Source organism: Pleurodeles waltl, chromosome 5 (assembly GCF_031143425.1).
Source record: "Pleurodeles waltl isolate 20211129_DDA chromosome 5, aPleWal1.hap1.20221129, whole genome shotgun sequence".
Classification (NCBI taxonomy): domain Eukaryota; kingdom Metazoa; phylum Chordata; class Amphibia; order Caudata; family Salamandridae; genus Pleurodeles; species Pleurodeles waltl.
The window spans coordinates 65,548,807-65,562,515 of NC_090444.1; the positions used below are offsets into that span (position 1 = coordinate 65,548,807).

The 13,709-nt window shown below is 45.1% G+C and overlaps 1 protein-coding gene across 1 annotated transcript in view; it reads right to left on the reverse strand.

Annotated features, from left to right (window-relative positions):
• NRBP1 (nuclear receptor binding protein 1) overlaps positions 1-13,709 on the reverse strand; it is a 228,668-nt gene that overhangs the window by 187,782 nt on the left and 27,177 nt on the right. The window contains exon 2 of the mRNA XM_069233574.1: positions 12,972-13,225. Within this exon, the coding sequence (XP_069089675.1) occupies positions 12,972-13,187 (216 nt within the window). The 5' untranslated portion in view covers positions 13,188-13,225. The remainder of the gene's footprint in view (positions 1-12,971; positions 13,226-13,709) is intronic.

Sequence of the window (13,709 nt, forward strand, 5' to 3'; positions counted from 1 at the left end):
AAAAAGGGATATTTTTATATGTGACTGACCCCAAGCAGTTAGACATTCATTTGGATAGCGTTTAGCTAATGGAAGTAAACAGTGTTCAGGGGTGAGGAAATTAATGCATTATCAAGTTGTCAATGGGACAGGTTGTTTCTCAAATTTCCTTGTACTGTTAAAACAAAAACTACTGGTCTCTTTGGTGCCATGTAGTACAGCAACAAATTAAGGAAGCAATCTCACTATGAAAGAGCTCTGAAAATAGCCTGATTATGCCAGAGCTAATACTACAGTAGGGCTTGAATACTAGCAAATTCAAGTCCTACTGTAACAATTGCTTATGTGGCCACCTTTATACTGATCTACATACTGCAGCTGGAGGCAGCAGCAAGCAATAGTTCCAGGGACGGCATGCCATTGAACCTCTGCAAACCTACCAACTTGCATGTTTTAAGGATTTTCACCAGCTCTTCTCTAAACTTTTCATACTAAGAAAGGTTGGAAATTTACTCCTGACAAGGGCAGAAAAAGAAGTTCTTCCAGGGTTGGAAAAAAGTGGTTGGAGGGAGGGTGAAATAGTAAACACTCAACAGATTTTCACATGAGAAGATCTACACATGCATATTTGCTTGTGCTAAAATACAGTTCATAAATATTTTCGAATAATTCTGTCCTGGTTTACAGTCTGGCAAGGGCATGATTCTTGGGCACAGATGCTGGCCATAGGGAGAGGAAGACCTCATGCCAGGCAAAGCTAGCCTATGAAGAGAGCCAAGAGCTGGGGCCCCAGGGAGAGGAACGCATCAAAATAGTTTTTTCACAGCTCTGGCAATGGTGCAAGCAATGGACAGAGACCGTTCTTACACACTGTACTGCGGTTACTGATCACAAAGGAGAGCAGATGACAAAGTGATCAAGTGACCTGTGCAACGCCTGACCAGTAAGCGGAACAGTATCAACATCATTGTCAGGCACTTACTGCCTTCAGACTCTACCTGTTGTGAAGTCAATTCTATCACTAGCACATGCAATTCTCCAGGCCAGGTCTGCAGGCTCGTCACTGCCTGGTGTAAGATCTATTCTACCACTAGCGCATGCAGTGCTCAAGCTCAGGCACTTCCTGTCTGCAGGTCTTCAATGCCTGTTGTGAGATCTTTTCTAGCACGAGTGCATGCACTGCACCAGGTCAGACAATGACATCATTCAGGCTCTTTGCTACCTGTTGTCGGGCTCGTTCTAGCCCGGTGTAAGCTTTAGAAGGAAGAGGGGGGGGGGGGGGGATAGCATGTCCACCATTAGCGGGACACTAGTGACAGCAACCAAGCTCCAATTCACTCGCTCCATCAGTGACTGAAGGGTGACATTAGTTGGTTTGTATAATGAAGCACTGAATACAGCCTTAAGTACATCAATTAATCACTGACTGGGGTTTATTGTAGTCGATGCACATTTACTTCACATTTGATGTAGGAAGAAGTTCGCAATAACCACAGTAGGTCTCTGCAGTAAGTATAGTGCGTGAGAGCAGTACAAGGCAGAAGGCAGAGACCATCGGTGCACAGAGAAAGGCCTGGGCCGTTTAAAAAGCACATCCAGCTCTTTATCCGATTGTAAGCGGGGACAGGGGACGGTCACCCGGCATTACAGCACACCCTCCAGGGAGCGGTAAACGGATTAACACAGAGTCAGCACTGCTGCGGTTCTAACCTGTGTGCTGCAGATCACACTGTGCAACACTGAGCGTGTAACCAGCCCTGTGTTAACCACCAGGTGACGGGGGGGGGGGGGTTACGACCAGAGCTGCAGACTTTAGAGCTGGGGGACTAGGTCCGAGTCCCAGCATCGCTTAATGTGCGATTCTGGGCAAACCACTTAATCTCCCGGTGCTTAGCAAAACTGGAGGTGTCTTTATGTAACATAACTGCTGAGCGTGGAAAGCGCGCCAATGCGTGCAGGTCGGGTTTCTGCTGAAAGCACACTGGGTACCCTCGCCGCAGGCCCTGAACTGCTGAATGTGAACACTGCCCCCATCCCGCCAATGCCAAGGGCTCCGTGAGAACAAGTAATAACACCCCGTGCCCGATGCCGAGGCAATGCCCAGCCCCCCCGCAGCACCGACCTGCAGGATGCGATGCACGGAGCCCCCGGGACAGGGTGCAGCAGTGACTTCACACCACCTCCTCCACGCCTGAACACCAGAGGGGTTGCTCCGCAGGCCGTGTACCTGCCCACGGGGGCAGCGATTAAAGCTCCATCTCCAACATACAATGGCTACAGGGACGTGTGCTGGCACATACATGGCAAGAGCAGCCGAGACCAGGCATATCCGAATGCACCGACTACGGCACGAGAAGTGCCCAAGCGGGGCACATGAAGTCTCCCCAAACCCCCACGGCGGAGAGGGCGCCCCAAGTCTTACATCATGCACGTGACAGCAGCACATGAGGGGCCAGAAGAGCCACCTGCTCTGGACACCCACAAGGGGCACACTCCATGCCACCCACGCACAATGCTTCATACAGCAGCATTCACTCTGAGAACATGACATGCTGCAGGAAATACCGAAACGACACGGGCATCCAGGTAGGGTTACCCCAGGGCAAGGAATCGCAGATGTTCATGCATCAACTATGGAAACTATGTGCAGCACAAATAAACTGGGACATCTGCTGCTGTAGGGAAGGAGAGGGGAGTCACTTGAGAAAGAGGCACAACTAACCTTACACCAGGAGTCAAGCACCTGCCGAAGGCATGAGGCTAAAGGCAGCTTCATTCTACTGGAGTTAGAAGACTTAGGAATGTACAGTATTTACATCCACCCTCTCAACCTCTTCCAAACCCCCAAAGGGTAGAGCATGTTTAGGACTCACCCAACCACAGAAAGCAATTTAGTGTCTGGTCAGAGTAGATAAAAAAAAATGCAGAGTGTTTAATTTTCTCATGTTGACTGACATTCTTGTTAAATATTTGGTTCTTTTCCTAAGCTTTTCCCTCCTCTTCCACATCTAACTCACCCAAAACCTCACTTTACTACTATGATCTCCCTAACCCTTTACACAAACTCTTCCCTCCTCCATCATTCCTTTACTCAGCCCAAGCCTAAATCCTAAACTCCCAATTAACACTTCTGGATTCTTCCCTCCTCTCTCCCTCCATTACTCCAGTCAATCCAACTAACAAACTCACATATCCGCGGCTCAAATTAACTCATAATACTAAACTGTACGAATATTTCCCTATACTAATCCGCCACTAATTCCTATTGGGTTCTGGAGTAGCCTGCTACTCGCCAAAAAGCGCTTCGACACCTTGTCAGGGGTAGTAAGCGCTATATAAATACTATTACAATACATCAAGATACACACAAAAAAAAACACTGTACCCATTTTGCCTTTAAAAAGTGCAATGTCCATCTTTCTTCATCTCTACCTTCCTACACCCCCTCTTTCCTTTCTTTCCTTCTTCGTGCTCTCCTTTAAATATAAGAATCTAGTAAGGGGCACCTTTTTACTGTGTAAGGGGCACCTTTTTACTGTGTGAGGGGCAGAGTGGGGTGGGACAGAGCGGGGTAGAGTACAGTGGCAGAGAGTAGAGTGGTGGCACGGCCTGGTAGAGTGCAGCATGGAGGACTGGCAGAGAGCGCCGGAGAGTGCTGAGAGTGTCAGAGTGTTGTGGGGTGGCAGAGAGTGACATTAAAATGGCAAAGAGTGGAGGAGTGTTGTGGAGTGACCGCGTGTATTGTGTAATCGTGTGGAGTCACTAAGAGTGACACACTGGAGCGGCGTAGAGTGGGGAGCACAGGAGTTTAGCGGGGTAGGGTAAAGTCGCAAGGGTAGAACATCACAGGGTGGAGTGTCAGAGGTGAGCGATGGAGAGTGTAGTGCCATGGAGCTCAGAGGTGCAGCAATGTAGAGTTGAGTAGCAGAGTGGCATTGAGTGCAGTGCCATAAAGCAGAGTGCCACAGAGAGCAGTGATCTAGAGTCGAGTAGCAGAGTGGCGCAGAGTGCAGTGATGCAGAGGAGAGTGGCATATAAGTCCCACAGAGTGCAGCGGCACAGAGCCACAGATTGCAGGGGCACAGAGTGCAGTGATGCAGAGGCGAGCGGCATATACAGGGAGTGCAGAATTATTAGGCAAATGAGTATTTTGACCACATCATCCTCTTTATGCATGTTGTCTTACTCCAAGCTGTATAGGCTCGAAAGCCTACTACCAATTAAGCATATTAGGTGATGTGCATCTCTGTAATGAGAAGGGGTGTGGTCTAATGACATCAACACCCTATATCAGGTGTGCATAATTATTAGGCAACTTCCTTTCCTTTGGCAAAATGGGTCAAAAGAAGGACTTGACAGGCTCAGAAAAGTCAAAAATAGTGAGATATCTTGCAGAGGGATGCAGCACTCTTAAAATTGCAAAGCTTCTGAAGCGTGATCATCGAACAATCAAGCGTTTCATTCAAAATAGTCAACAGGGTCGCAAGAAGCGTGTGGAAAAACCAAGGCGCAAAATAACTGCCCATGAACTGAGAAAAGTCAAGCGTGCAGCTGCCACGATGCCACTTGCCACCAGTTTGGCCATATTTCAGAGCTGCAACATCACTGGAGTGCCCAAAAGCACAAGGTGTGCAATACACAGAGACATGGCCAAGGTAAGAAAGGCTGAAAGACGACCACCACTGAACAAGACACACAAGCTGAAACGTCAAGACTGGGCCAAGAAATATCTCAAGACTGATTTTTCTAAGGTTTTATGGACTGATGAAATGAGAGTGAGTCTTGATGGGTCAGATGGATGGGCCCGTGGCTGGATTGGTAAAGGGCAGAGAGCTCCAGTCCGACTCAGACGCCAGCAAGGTGGAGGTGGAGTACTGGTTTGGGCTGGTATCAAAGATGAGCTTGTGGGGCCTTTTCGGGTTGAGGATAGAGTCAAGCTCAACTCCCAGTCCTACTGCCAGTTCCTGGAAGACACCTTCTTCAAGCAGTGGTACAGGAAGAAGTCTGCATCCTTCAAGAAAAACATGATTTTCATGCAGGACAATGCTCCATCACACGCGTCCAAGTACTCCACAGTGTGGCTGGCAAGAAAGGGTATAAAAGAAGGAAATCTAATGACATGGCCTCCTTGTTCACCTGATCTGAACCCCATTGAGAACCTGTGGTCCATCATCAAATGTGAGATTTACAAGGAGGGAAAACAGTACACCTCTCTGAACAGTGTCTGGGAGGCTGTGGTTGCTGCTGCACGCAATGTTGATGGTGAACAGATCAAAACACTGACAGAATCCATGGATGGCAGGCTTTTGAGTGTCCTTGCAAAGATAGGTGGCTATATTGGTCACTGATTTGTTTTGTGTTTGAATGTCAGAAATGTATATTTGTGAAAGTTGAGATGTTATATTGGTTTCACTGGTAATGATAAATAATTGAAATGGGTATATATTTTTTTTTGTTAAGTTGCCTAATAATTATGCACAGTGATAGTCACCTGCACACACAGATATCCCCCTAACATAGCTAAAACTAAAAACTACTTCCAAAAATATTCAGTTTTGATATTAATGAGTTTTTTGGGTTCATTGAGAACATGGTTGTTGTTCAATAATAAAATTAATCCTCAAAAATACAACTTGCCTAATAATTCTGCACTCCCTGTAAGTCCCAGAGTGCAGCGGCACAGAGCCACAGATTGCAGGGGCACAGAGTGCAGTGATGCAGAGGCGAGTGGCATATAAGTCCCACAGAGTGCAGCGGCACAGAGCCACAGAGTGCAGTGATGCAGAGGCGAGCGGCGTTAAGTATAGTGCAGTGATGTAGAGGCGAGTGGCATATAGTGCCAGAGTGCAGCGGCACAGAGCCACAGATTGCAGTGGCGCACAGTGCAGTGAGGGGGCGTCGAGTAGTCCAGAGCGACAGTGTAGTGGAGCAGAGCGGCAGAATGCAGTGGGGCACAGCGACCGAATGCAGTGGGGCAGAGCGCAACAGAGTTGAGTAGCGCAGAGCAGCACAGAGTGCTCCACAGAGTGGAGCAGAGTCAAGTAGCAGAGCGTCTTGTGGGACAGAGTAGAGGAGAACTGAGGGGCGCAGAGTGCAGTGGAGCAGTCGAGCAGCGTAGAGTGCCATCGAGCGCAGTGATGTAGTACCGAGTGCAGCAGGGACAGAGGTTTGCAGAATAGACTGGTGTGGCCCAGACTAGTGTAGAGTGCAGAGGGTGGTGCACAGTAGAGTGGGGTTCCACACCTGAGGGTATCCGCTCAAAACACATTGGGATCTTTTAAGCATATGATGTGAATGTGTTTACATTAGCTATGCATTAATTGGCAAACATTTAATCTCATCGTTTCTTAAATAAAATTAAGAACATCATTGTTTTTTAAGGATACAACAAACTCTGCATAGCATTAATCTATAAGGACTTGTGAACACCTGTTTTTTTTCTTCTGGAAGCCAGTGGTGCAACTTGGGGACGCTTCCCCTGTGAGGGCCACGCAGCATTTGGTTATAGGCACGCCTAGGATCAGAGTTTGCACACTACCAAGAGCAACTTAGATGCCAAGTCTGATGGACGGTGGAGTGCTCTGGCCAGTCTTTATGTTTACTACGGTTACACAGGAAACAAAGGCATGTGGGAAATCAGTGGCAGGTCACTGCCCTACTTACAATACACACTGAAAGCCAGAATCCCTGAAAAAAACTGCCCAACATTTGAAATGTTTTAGTACTGAATTTCCAGAACACTGTTCCAAACCGATGTAGGGGGACAAGAGACCACCCTTACCAGGATTTGCATCAGATTCTAGATACCGAACACTGGCAGACTGTTTCCAAATGAAGACTATTTTTCTAAAATATGCATTAGGAGAGAATGAAACTGTGCCTACCGCTGAGTGTTGCTAAATAAATACTAAGCCCGGGCAATGAACCCAGAGGTGGTGCTCAGAAGGCCAAAACACAAAGATAAACAAACTACAGGTGGTGGGACTGCAAGGGAGCTCCCTTCACCCGTCTGCCGAGCAAGCGCTCGTCACCCCCTGATAAACAGAGTGACATGCTTTCTTTCAACCTCGGGGTACAGCTACTGCCCTTAGGTTGAATTTCAACCTAATCTGGTTGCTCTGCATTCTTTTGAGTTATGGTAAATCTGTACTGTTGAGTGAATGTCAAGGATGTCATCTACTAAGAGCACAGTTTGAAAGACTGCTTCACAAACACCAAAAAGCAATTGCACAAGCACATTGCTAGCGTTCGACACAAGCAGCGAAAAAAAGTGGCTGGTCACTTGCTGGATACACATGGAATTAATTGGCATGTTTCAACTTTAAGTTAATTCCTCGCCCAGCCCTTCACACGACCATAGATAAGGTAGCAGTGATCGGTTCAGTTCCGGGTAGGAAGGAGTGCAGAGAAAATCTGCATTTGATAATTAGCCGTTACTGTGCCTGGGCTGGGTCAGCCCAGGTACTTTGAACAAAGGAGGGGCTCCCTTTTGAAATTTGGGGGGGCGGGGGAGATCTGGCAGTGATGTCAGCAAAGAGTGGAGCTGAGGAGTTCTTATCAAAGAAAACGGTGCCTTTTTGGATTATCCCAAAATGTCCTGCAGGAGATTTGGGAAAGGGTAGAGGGCTGATGTGGCACCCTAGTACTGGCATTTCGAACCTTCCACCCCCACTTATTCACAAACTTGCCAGAAGCTGCAGGGGCTTTACAAGCAGAACCGCCAGACCATGTTCCTTATCTCAAAGCACTCTGGGTTGAATCTTTTGCTTTTCAGCTCAAAGTGCAGCGGCCCTTACTGGTTGGTCCTAGGGCAGTAACCTTTTGATTGTTAAGAAAGACTAACATGTTTATCTGAACGCCATGCTTTAATTGAAATGTACTCATGGCACTGATGAACATTTGAACGCATAGATTATCAACGCATCTGAGAAGGATTATCAATGGCATTGATTTAATTGGTGAGTGCCAACATACAATTATAGTTTAAATTAATGTGACCCCCTAACGAAACCAATAGGCTTACTTTGAATATAAATGTGCTGACCCTTTGACAAAGCCAATAGGTCTGTTTTACAAATACTGACATCTTACATTGTGATGTTTTATTTGGTATAGGTAGAGACTGTTGTGATTAAGGGCTGTATGACCCAGTGGAGGTCAAATGTGATACATGGCTGTCGAAGAATTTCCACCGACCTTATGTATACATTTGAAATGTTATGCACAGTACTTAGTAGTAGGTTTGAAATAAATGTACTTTTTTTTAAAGAAAATTACCGGACGGGCGTGAATTCACTGGCTGCTGTAGTGTACGAGCATTTCCTCTGCTCCTAGCCACCACCTCTATTGCCGTAGTTGAACACACCATCTACTGCTGGGCTGGGCGCCTGCTTCGCAGCCAGTTAGTTGTTAATGTTAGTTCAGTTGAGAAGACCTGCAACAGGGCCTTGTGGCCAAAGATTGCTACCAACCTTTAATGTATGTTAATTCCATCTATTTTGCTTCCGATAGGCCAAGGCGGCACATTTTATAGCACCTCACGCAACCGGACAGGTCCCAGTTTTTGTTGCTGGTGACCCATAAGGATTTTTTCCAGGGTCATTATATTCTTTTTAGCCTTGTCGCGGTCACCCTCTGTTTTTCAGATGGTATCTTCCCTTGTTTGGGATTTTTATAGGGTATATCCAGTTGAATTGTTTCCATGCTACAGTCTGTAAACGCTTTAGGCACGGGCAACTGGGAATACTCAAATCATCTTTTCTGGCCAAGGGTGCTGAATGGCGAAGCATTTTTCTACTGGGGAGAAGGGAGGTGGGGGCGTCATAAGTGTTTCTGCTGGTTGCCTACTGCTTGTTTTTTCTTTGCATTTAATGAATATTTCAGTCCACACGTGGCTCTGAAAGATACATGCATACTTTGTGTGACAATGTGCGATTCTCCTCCAATTCCCACTTTTTCAGATGAGGCTCCTAGACGTTTGCTGTTTTTAGTGACCCCACTGCACTCATTTTAACACAGTTGGCCACGCCTGTGCTACTGCCTCGCTGTGCTCCCTCATTTGGGGGGTGGGGGTGCTGCAATTAATGCTAGTTCAGTTATTTGCCCTGCTGGGATCACAGACTTTCCAGCACGGGTATGAAAGTAGGCCAAACGCTCCACACTCTGCTCCCTCAGCCCATTGCTAGTCTATTCCTCATGTATTGAGGTCCTCCATCAGCCTGGGCGAAACACAGTTAGACAGTTAAAGAGCACTCTTTGTTATGCACAGCTTCAATCCTCCAGTTGCCAACCATGAGCCTGCTGCTGCCAGGGAGCCAGCCGCAGGACACCCAGGCAGCACCTCCTTCATTGTCTCGTCAAAGAATGCCCCAGGACTTTCACAGCCTTACTGCATACTTTTGCATTTTGATCCAGGATGGCAGAATGTAGAGCTCCTGCTGCCAGCTTGTACAGTGGCTCTGGCGCCTATCATTGCTTCAGTTTTGAGTAGCACAAGTAGGATTATAGACCTTGCATGCCTGAGGAATGCACATCACAAATATCACTTAGGGAGGGCATTCCCATGGCTTTACCTATTTATTTTTAGGTCTATTGCTCCGGCAAGTACAATTATTTAAATCTGTAGGCGAGTATTTTATCTCTTTGGTGGAAAAGATAGCTTGCGATCAAGTACCATTTTTCACTTCTTTAAAAATAAAAAATAAAAAAAAGAGAAGGAGGTTGGAGGGCTTATAAGGCTATGGGTCTTCTGTCTTGGAAACATTTAGTGAAGGTTGTTGGGCAGTATCAGATGAGGATAGGTTCAGACCGAAGGACCCCACATTGAACTAAAGAGTCCTGCCACTGGTTGAGACAGAGCAGAGATGGGATCAACCTTGGCACTGAGTCGAAACCCCAAGCAATGCGAGTTTCACAGATGCGTAATGCACAATGAGAAGCTGAAAACTACCAGTCTGCAACACTACAGAGGCCTACACCCCCCCCCCCCAAAAAAAAAAAAAATAGAGAATGAAACAGTAACTGCCTTGGAGCTATGGGATTTTTAAAAAGCGGAAACAAAGACAAAAGTAAGAAGGTCAGAAGTGGATGAAGACAAGACAAGACTCACTTTGTCGAAAACGAAGTGTGACAAATTGGCCCAAACAATGGTGAGACTGGATTATACAATTGCAGCACTTGACATGAAGGTCAACCTGACTGATGAATATGAATGAGAAGAGAGCTAAAAAATTAACTTAAAGGGAATATAGTATGTGCAGTGATGATAAAATGTTTGTTGCTTGCCAAGATAGCAAAACACTGGGCAGTAATCCGGATCAGAATTCTTGGATAGCCAAAGGAGAAGACTGGTTAAAGTCAATGATGAATGGGAAACTCAGGAGACTAAACAAATAGGAACCACCGTTCTTCACTGGTATGGCATTACTGTCTCAAGACCTCATTTAATGGGCACTGGGAGAGCAGAGATTCTACACTAATGGAGACAATGATGAGCATAAGGTGGACAGAGGATTAAGCAAAATGTCAGTCAAACAACGGGCTTTATGCTTCAACTGTTATCCAAAAAGACTCCGATTACTCAACCTTTAATTATCTAGCCAAAGGTTATTATAGGTTGATAAATCATGCAATTGTTTGAAATCACTTGTTCATGTAGCGTTTATGTACTGCACTTCTAAGATCTAAACAACAGGCATTACTGCTATCCCATTCACGGCACTCAATTTACCCGACCTGAAAGGATGAAAGCCTGATTTGGCGTGGCCAGGATTCAAACTAAAGACCTCAAAAACACTCCATATTGCGAGAGGTGAAAGTTCAGCTCTCGTGCAAATCTCTCAGCCTGATAAAGCAGCAAGGACAGAAGGCAGCTTTATTGTTCTGAACAGACTGCAAAACTATATTCTGTTCAGTAAGGGGCTGCCATGTTGCATTCTTGTTATATAACAGGGGTGTGGAATTTAATTAAATATTTACTCCATTGGACAGGTTGTTTCTTAAATCTACTTGTCCTGTAAAAAAAAAAAAATCTACTTGTGCCTCTGGTGCAAAGTAGTGTGGCCACACATTATGGCAGCAATCTCATTATGTATGAGCTCTGATAATAGCCTCTCTAGGGCTACTACTATATTAGGGCTTGAATACTTGCAGTTTCAATCCCTACAATAGCAATTTCCTTATTTTGCCACCTTTCCGAAGATCTACATACTGGGGCTGGAGGAAGCAGTAAGCAATATTTCTAGGGCTGGAATGCCTTTGAGTCTGCAAACCTACTAACTGAATTCATGAAAGCCACCAATTCAAAGACATACCACGGGTGCACTTTTGTGACTAAGAATTCGGACCCTAATTAAGTCTGGCGTTAAGACATTTTGTTTTTATTAAACTTCTATTTCTCTCTCTATGTGCCTGCTTTACTGGGAGTGATCGCATTCTGCTCTTCCACAAGGAGCACACTGGCACACAAAGCAGTTTTGTTCAGTGCCAGAAACTACTGTGCAAATCAGTGCTGTAACGAAATTGGAAGGGGCCCCAGTGCAAAGAACATGGAAGGGCTCCCCTCCAGATTCACTCAGGGCAGGTCCTGTGCTGAGGGGGCCCCATGGCAGGGCCTTTGTTACACCACTGGTGGCAATGTGTGCTTTTTGAGACCAAAAACCGTTTTCTTCTTTTTGCCAGCGTTTGTTACAATGCTAAGGGCCTGGCAGCATACACAACAATAAAGTGTTAGAAAGGCCATGTCAAAACAAGACACGCAGTGATGAAGCCATAACACTCACAAAAAACATCGGATCATTGGCTTTGACAGTGCTTGTTTATTTTCATGCTTCCCATAATCTTGTTGAAAATGGTTACACTGATTTTCCATTAGGAATATTTTTAGAAATACTCGCATGCATCAACACATTTGACTAAATAACACTTCAAAGAAATAACACCTAAAATTTCATGGTAGTGATTTTTTTTTTTTTTTTCTTACTTGCTTTTTTTTCTGAACAATTTATTTTGAAAGCAAGGAATCATCACTCTTGCTTACAAGCTTCTGTAAATATATGCATTTAATCAGAGAGCATTCTGGGAGCATTGTACTACGCTTCATATTGTTAAACTTTTTGAACTTGTGTACACTTTTTTCTTTTTTTTTGGTGGAAAGACTGTCAGTAGTGCAGTGTAAACTTAAAACATTTATTTACAGTGCTGACTCTGATAAAGGCTTTTCATTACTGAACCATAAGTACAAGTTCAAACAGAATTAACCTATGGACAACATATTACATCAACTGCAGACAGATCCCTTCTCTGTAAACTAGCAGCCAAGGGTTTATGCTGCAAGGGGTTGGGCCTACTTGTACCAAGGACAAAACAAACATAGAAACCTGTTGCCCTTGACCCCAAACAATATGTCCAGGGCATTGGGCGATAGGAATTCCACATCCCTGATATAACTTTCATTAGTCAGTCTGAAAATTAAACATTCCCTCTCGCCTCAGACATAAATGGACCCACACGAGCACCTTAAGTGGAGAAAAGGTTTCTCACTTACGTATCCTGCACTTTTCAAATTAATGAAATGTAAAACAGTTTTTCTATTTACAAAAAAGCTTGCTTGATCTGAGAAGTTCGACATTAACTACAAGAGCAAGGTGAGGAGTATCCTTTTACATTTTAACTTGTGTCTGGTTTGACAACTCGAGTGCAATTGGTAATTCAAATACATAACCTAGGTTAATGCCAGGGATTATATTACCGAAGAAGCTTTACTATGATTTAGTACTCCCAATTTAGATAACCTCCACACAAACCTACAAACCCCTTCTTCATCATTTGGTTAAGAACATCACATGCTGCAATGGACGAATCAACCGCTCTCAAGCTGAACTGATCCTACAGTACACCTCAAGACTAACAATGGTTTCAGTAGGTGAAGCTGTGAGATTTTATGCATAGTAAAAGCAACACAGAAAATAATGAAGCCGCAACTGTTAACTGACCTCTTCGCGCCTCTTTTGCCAACGTCCACAAGGAGACTCCTCCAGAATTTCCGACTCGTCTTCACTCTCCTCTTCCTCCTCTTCAGGGGGAGGAACTGGAGCAGAGGAGGCAGTCACCGGGGGAGACATGGAAGCCACAGTAGGCATTGCTGACAAAGACTCCAACTTGGGGTCAGAGCCGGTGTTAGGGGCAGTCCCGACTTCTCCTTCTGACATCTTATTCCACCGGGCCAAGGAAGAGAGGGACGCAGCACCTTTAGAATTACAAAAGGAAAAATCACAATTAACAGTAACTAGACACTCCAAGAGGAATCCACCAAATTCCAATGAATGATGGAGTAGCCATCCAAAGAGTAGGAAGGAATGACCCTGTCTTCTGGTTACATTTGGCTACCTGATTAGACTCTTAATTTCATTAATCTACAGTAAATATTAGGCGGCTTGAGTGCACTGAAAAAGTTACTGTGCCCAGAAGACTTCCCAAAAGTTTACATTAATAACTGCTCATGTTTAATGAGAAGTTCCAACGTAAAAAAAGGGTAAATTGCCAAAATGAATATTGAATTAAAAAAAAGGATCCTCATAAATAGGAGGCTAAGTAAAGCTTTAGAGTGTGATGACTGCAACAGTAAGAATTGACTTTAGAACTAATAAGTAGCCTCATAACCATGGAGTAACCAGATTCCAAGTCCATCAGGAAGAAACAGTTAGGTGCTCCTCCTCTTAAACCCAGGATGA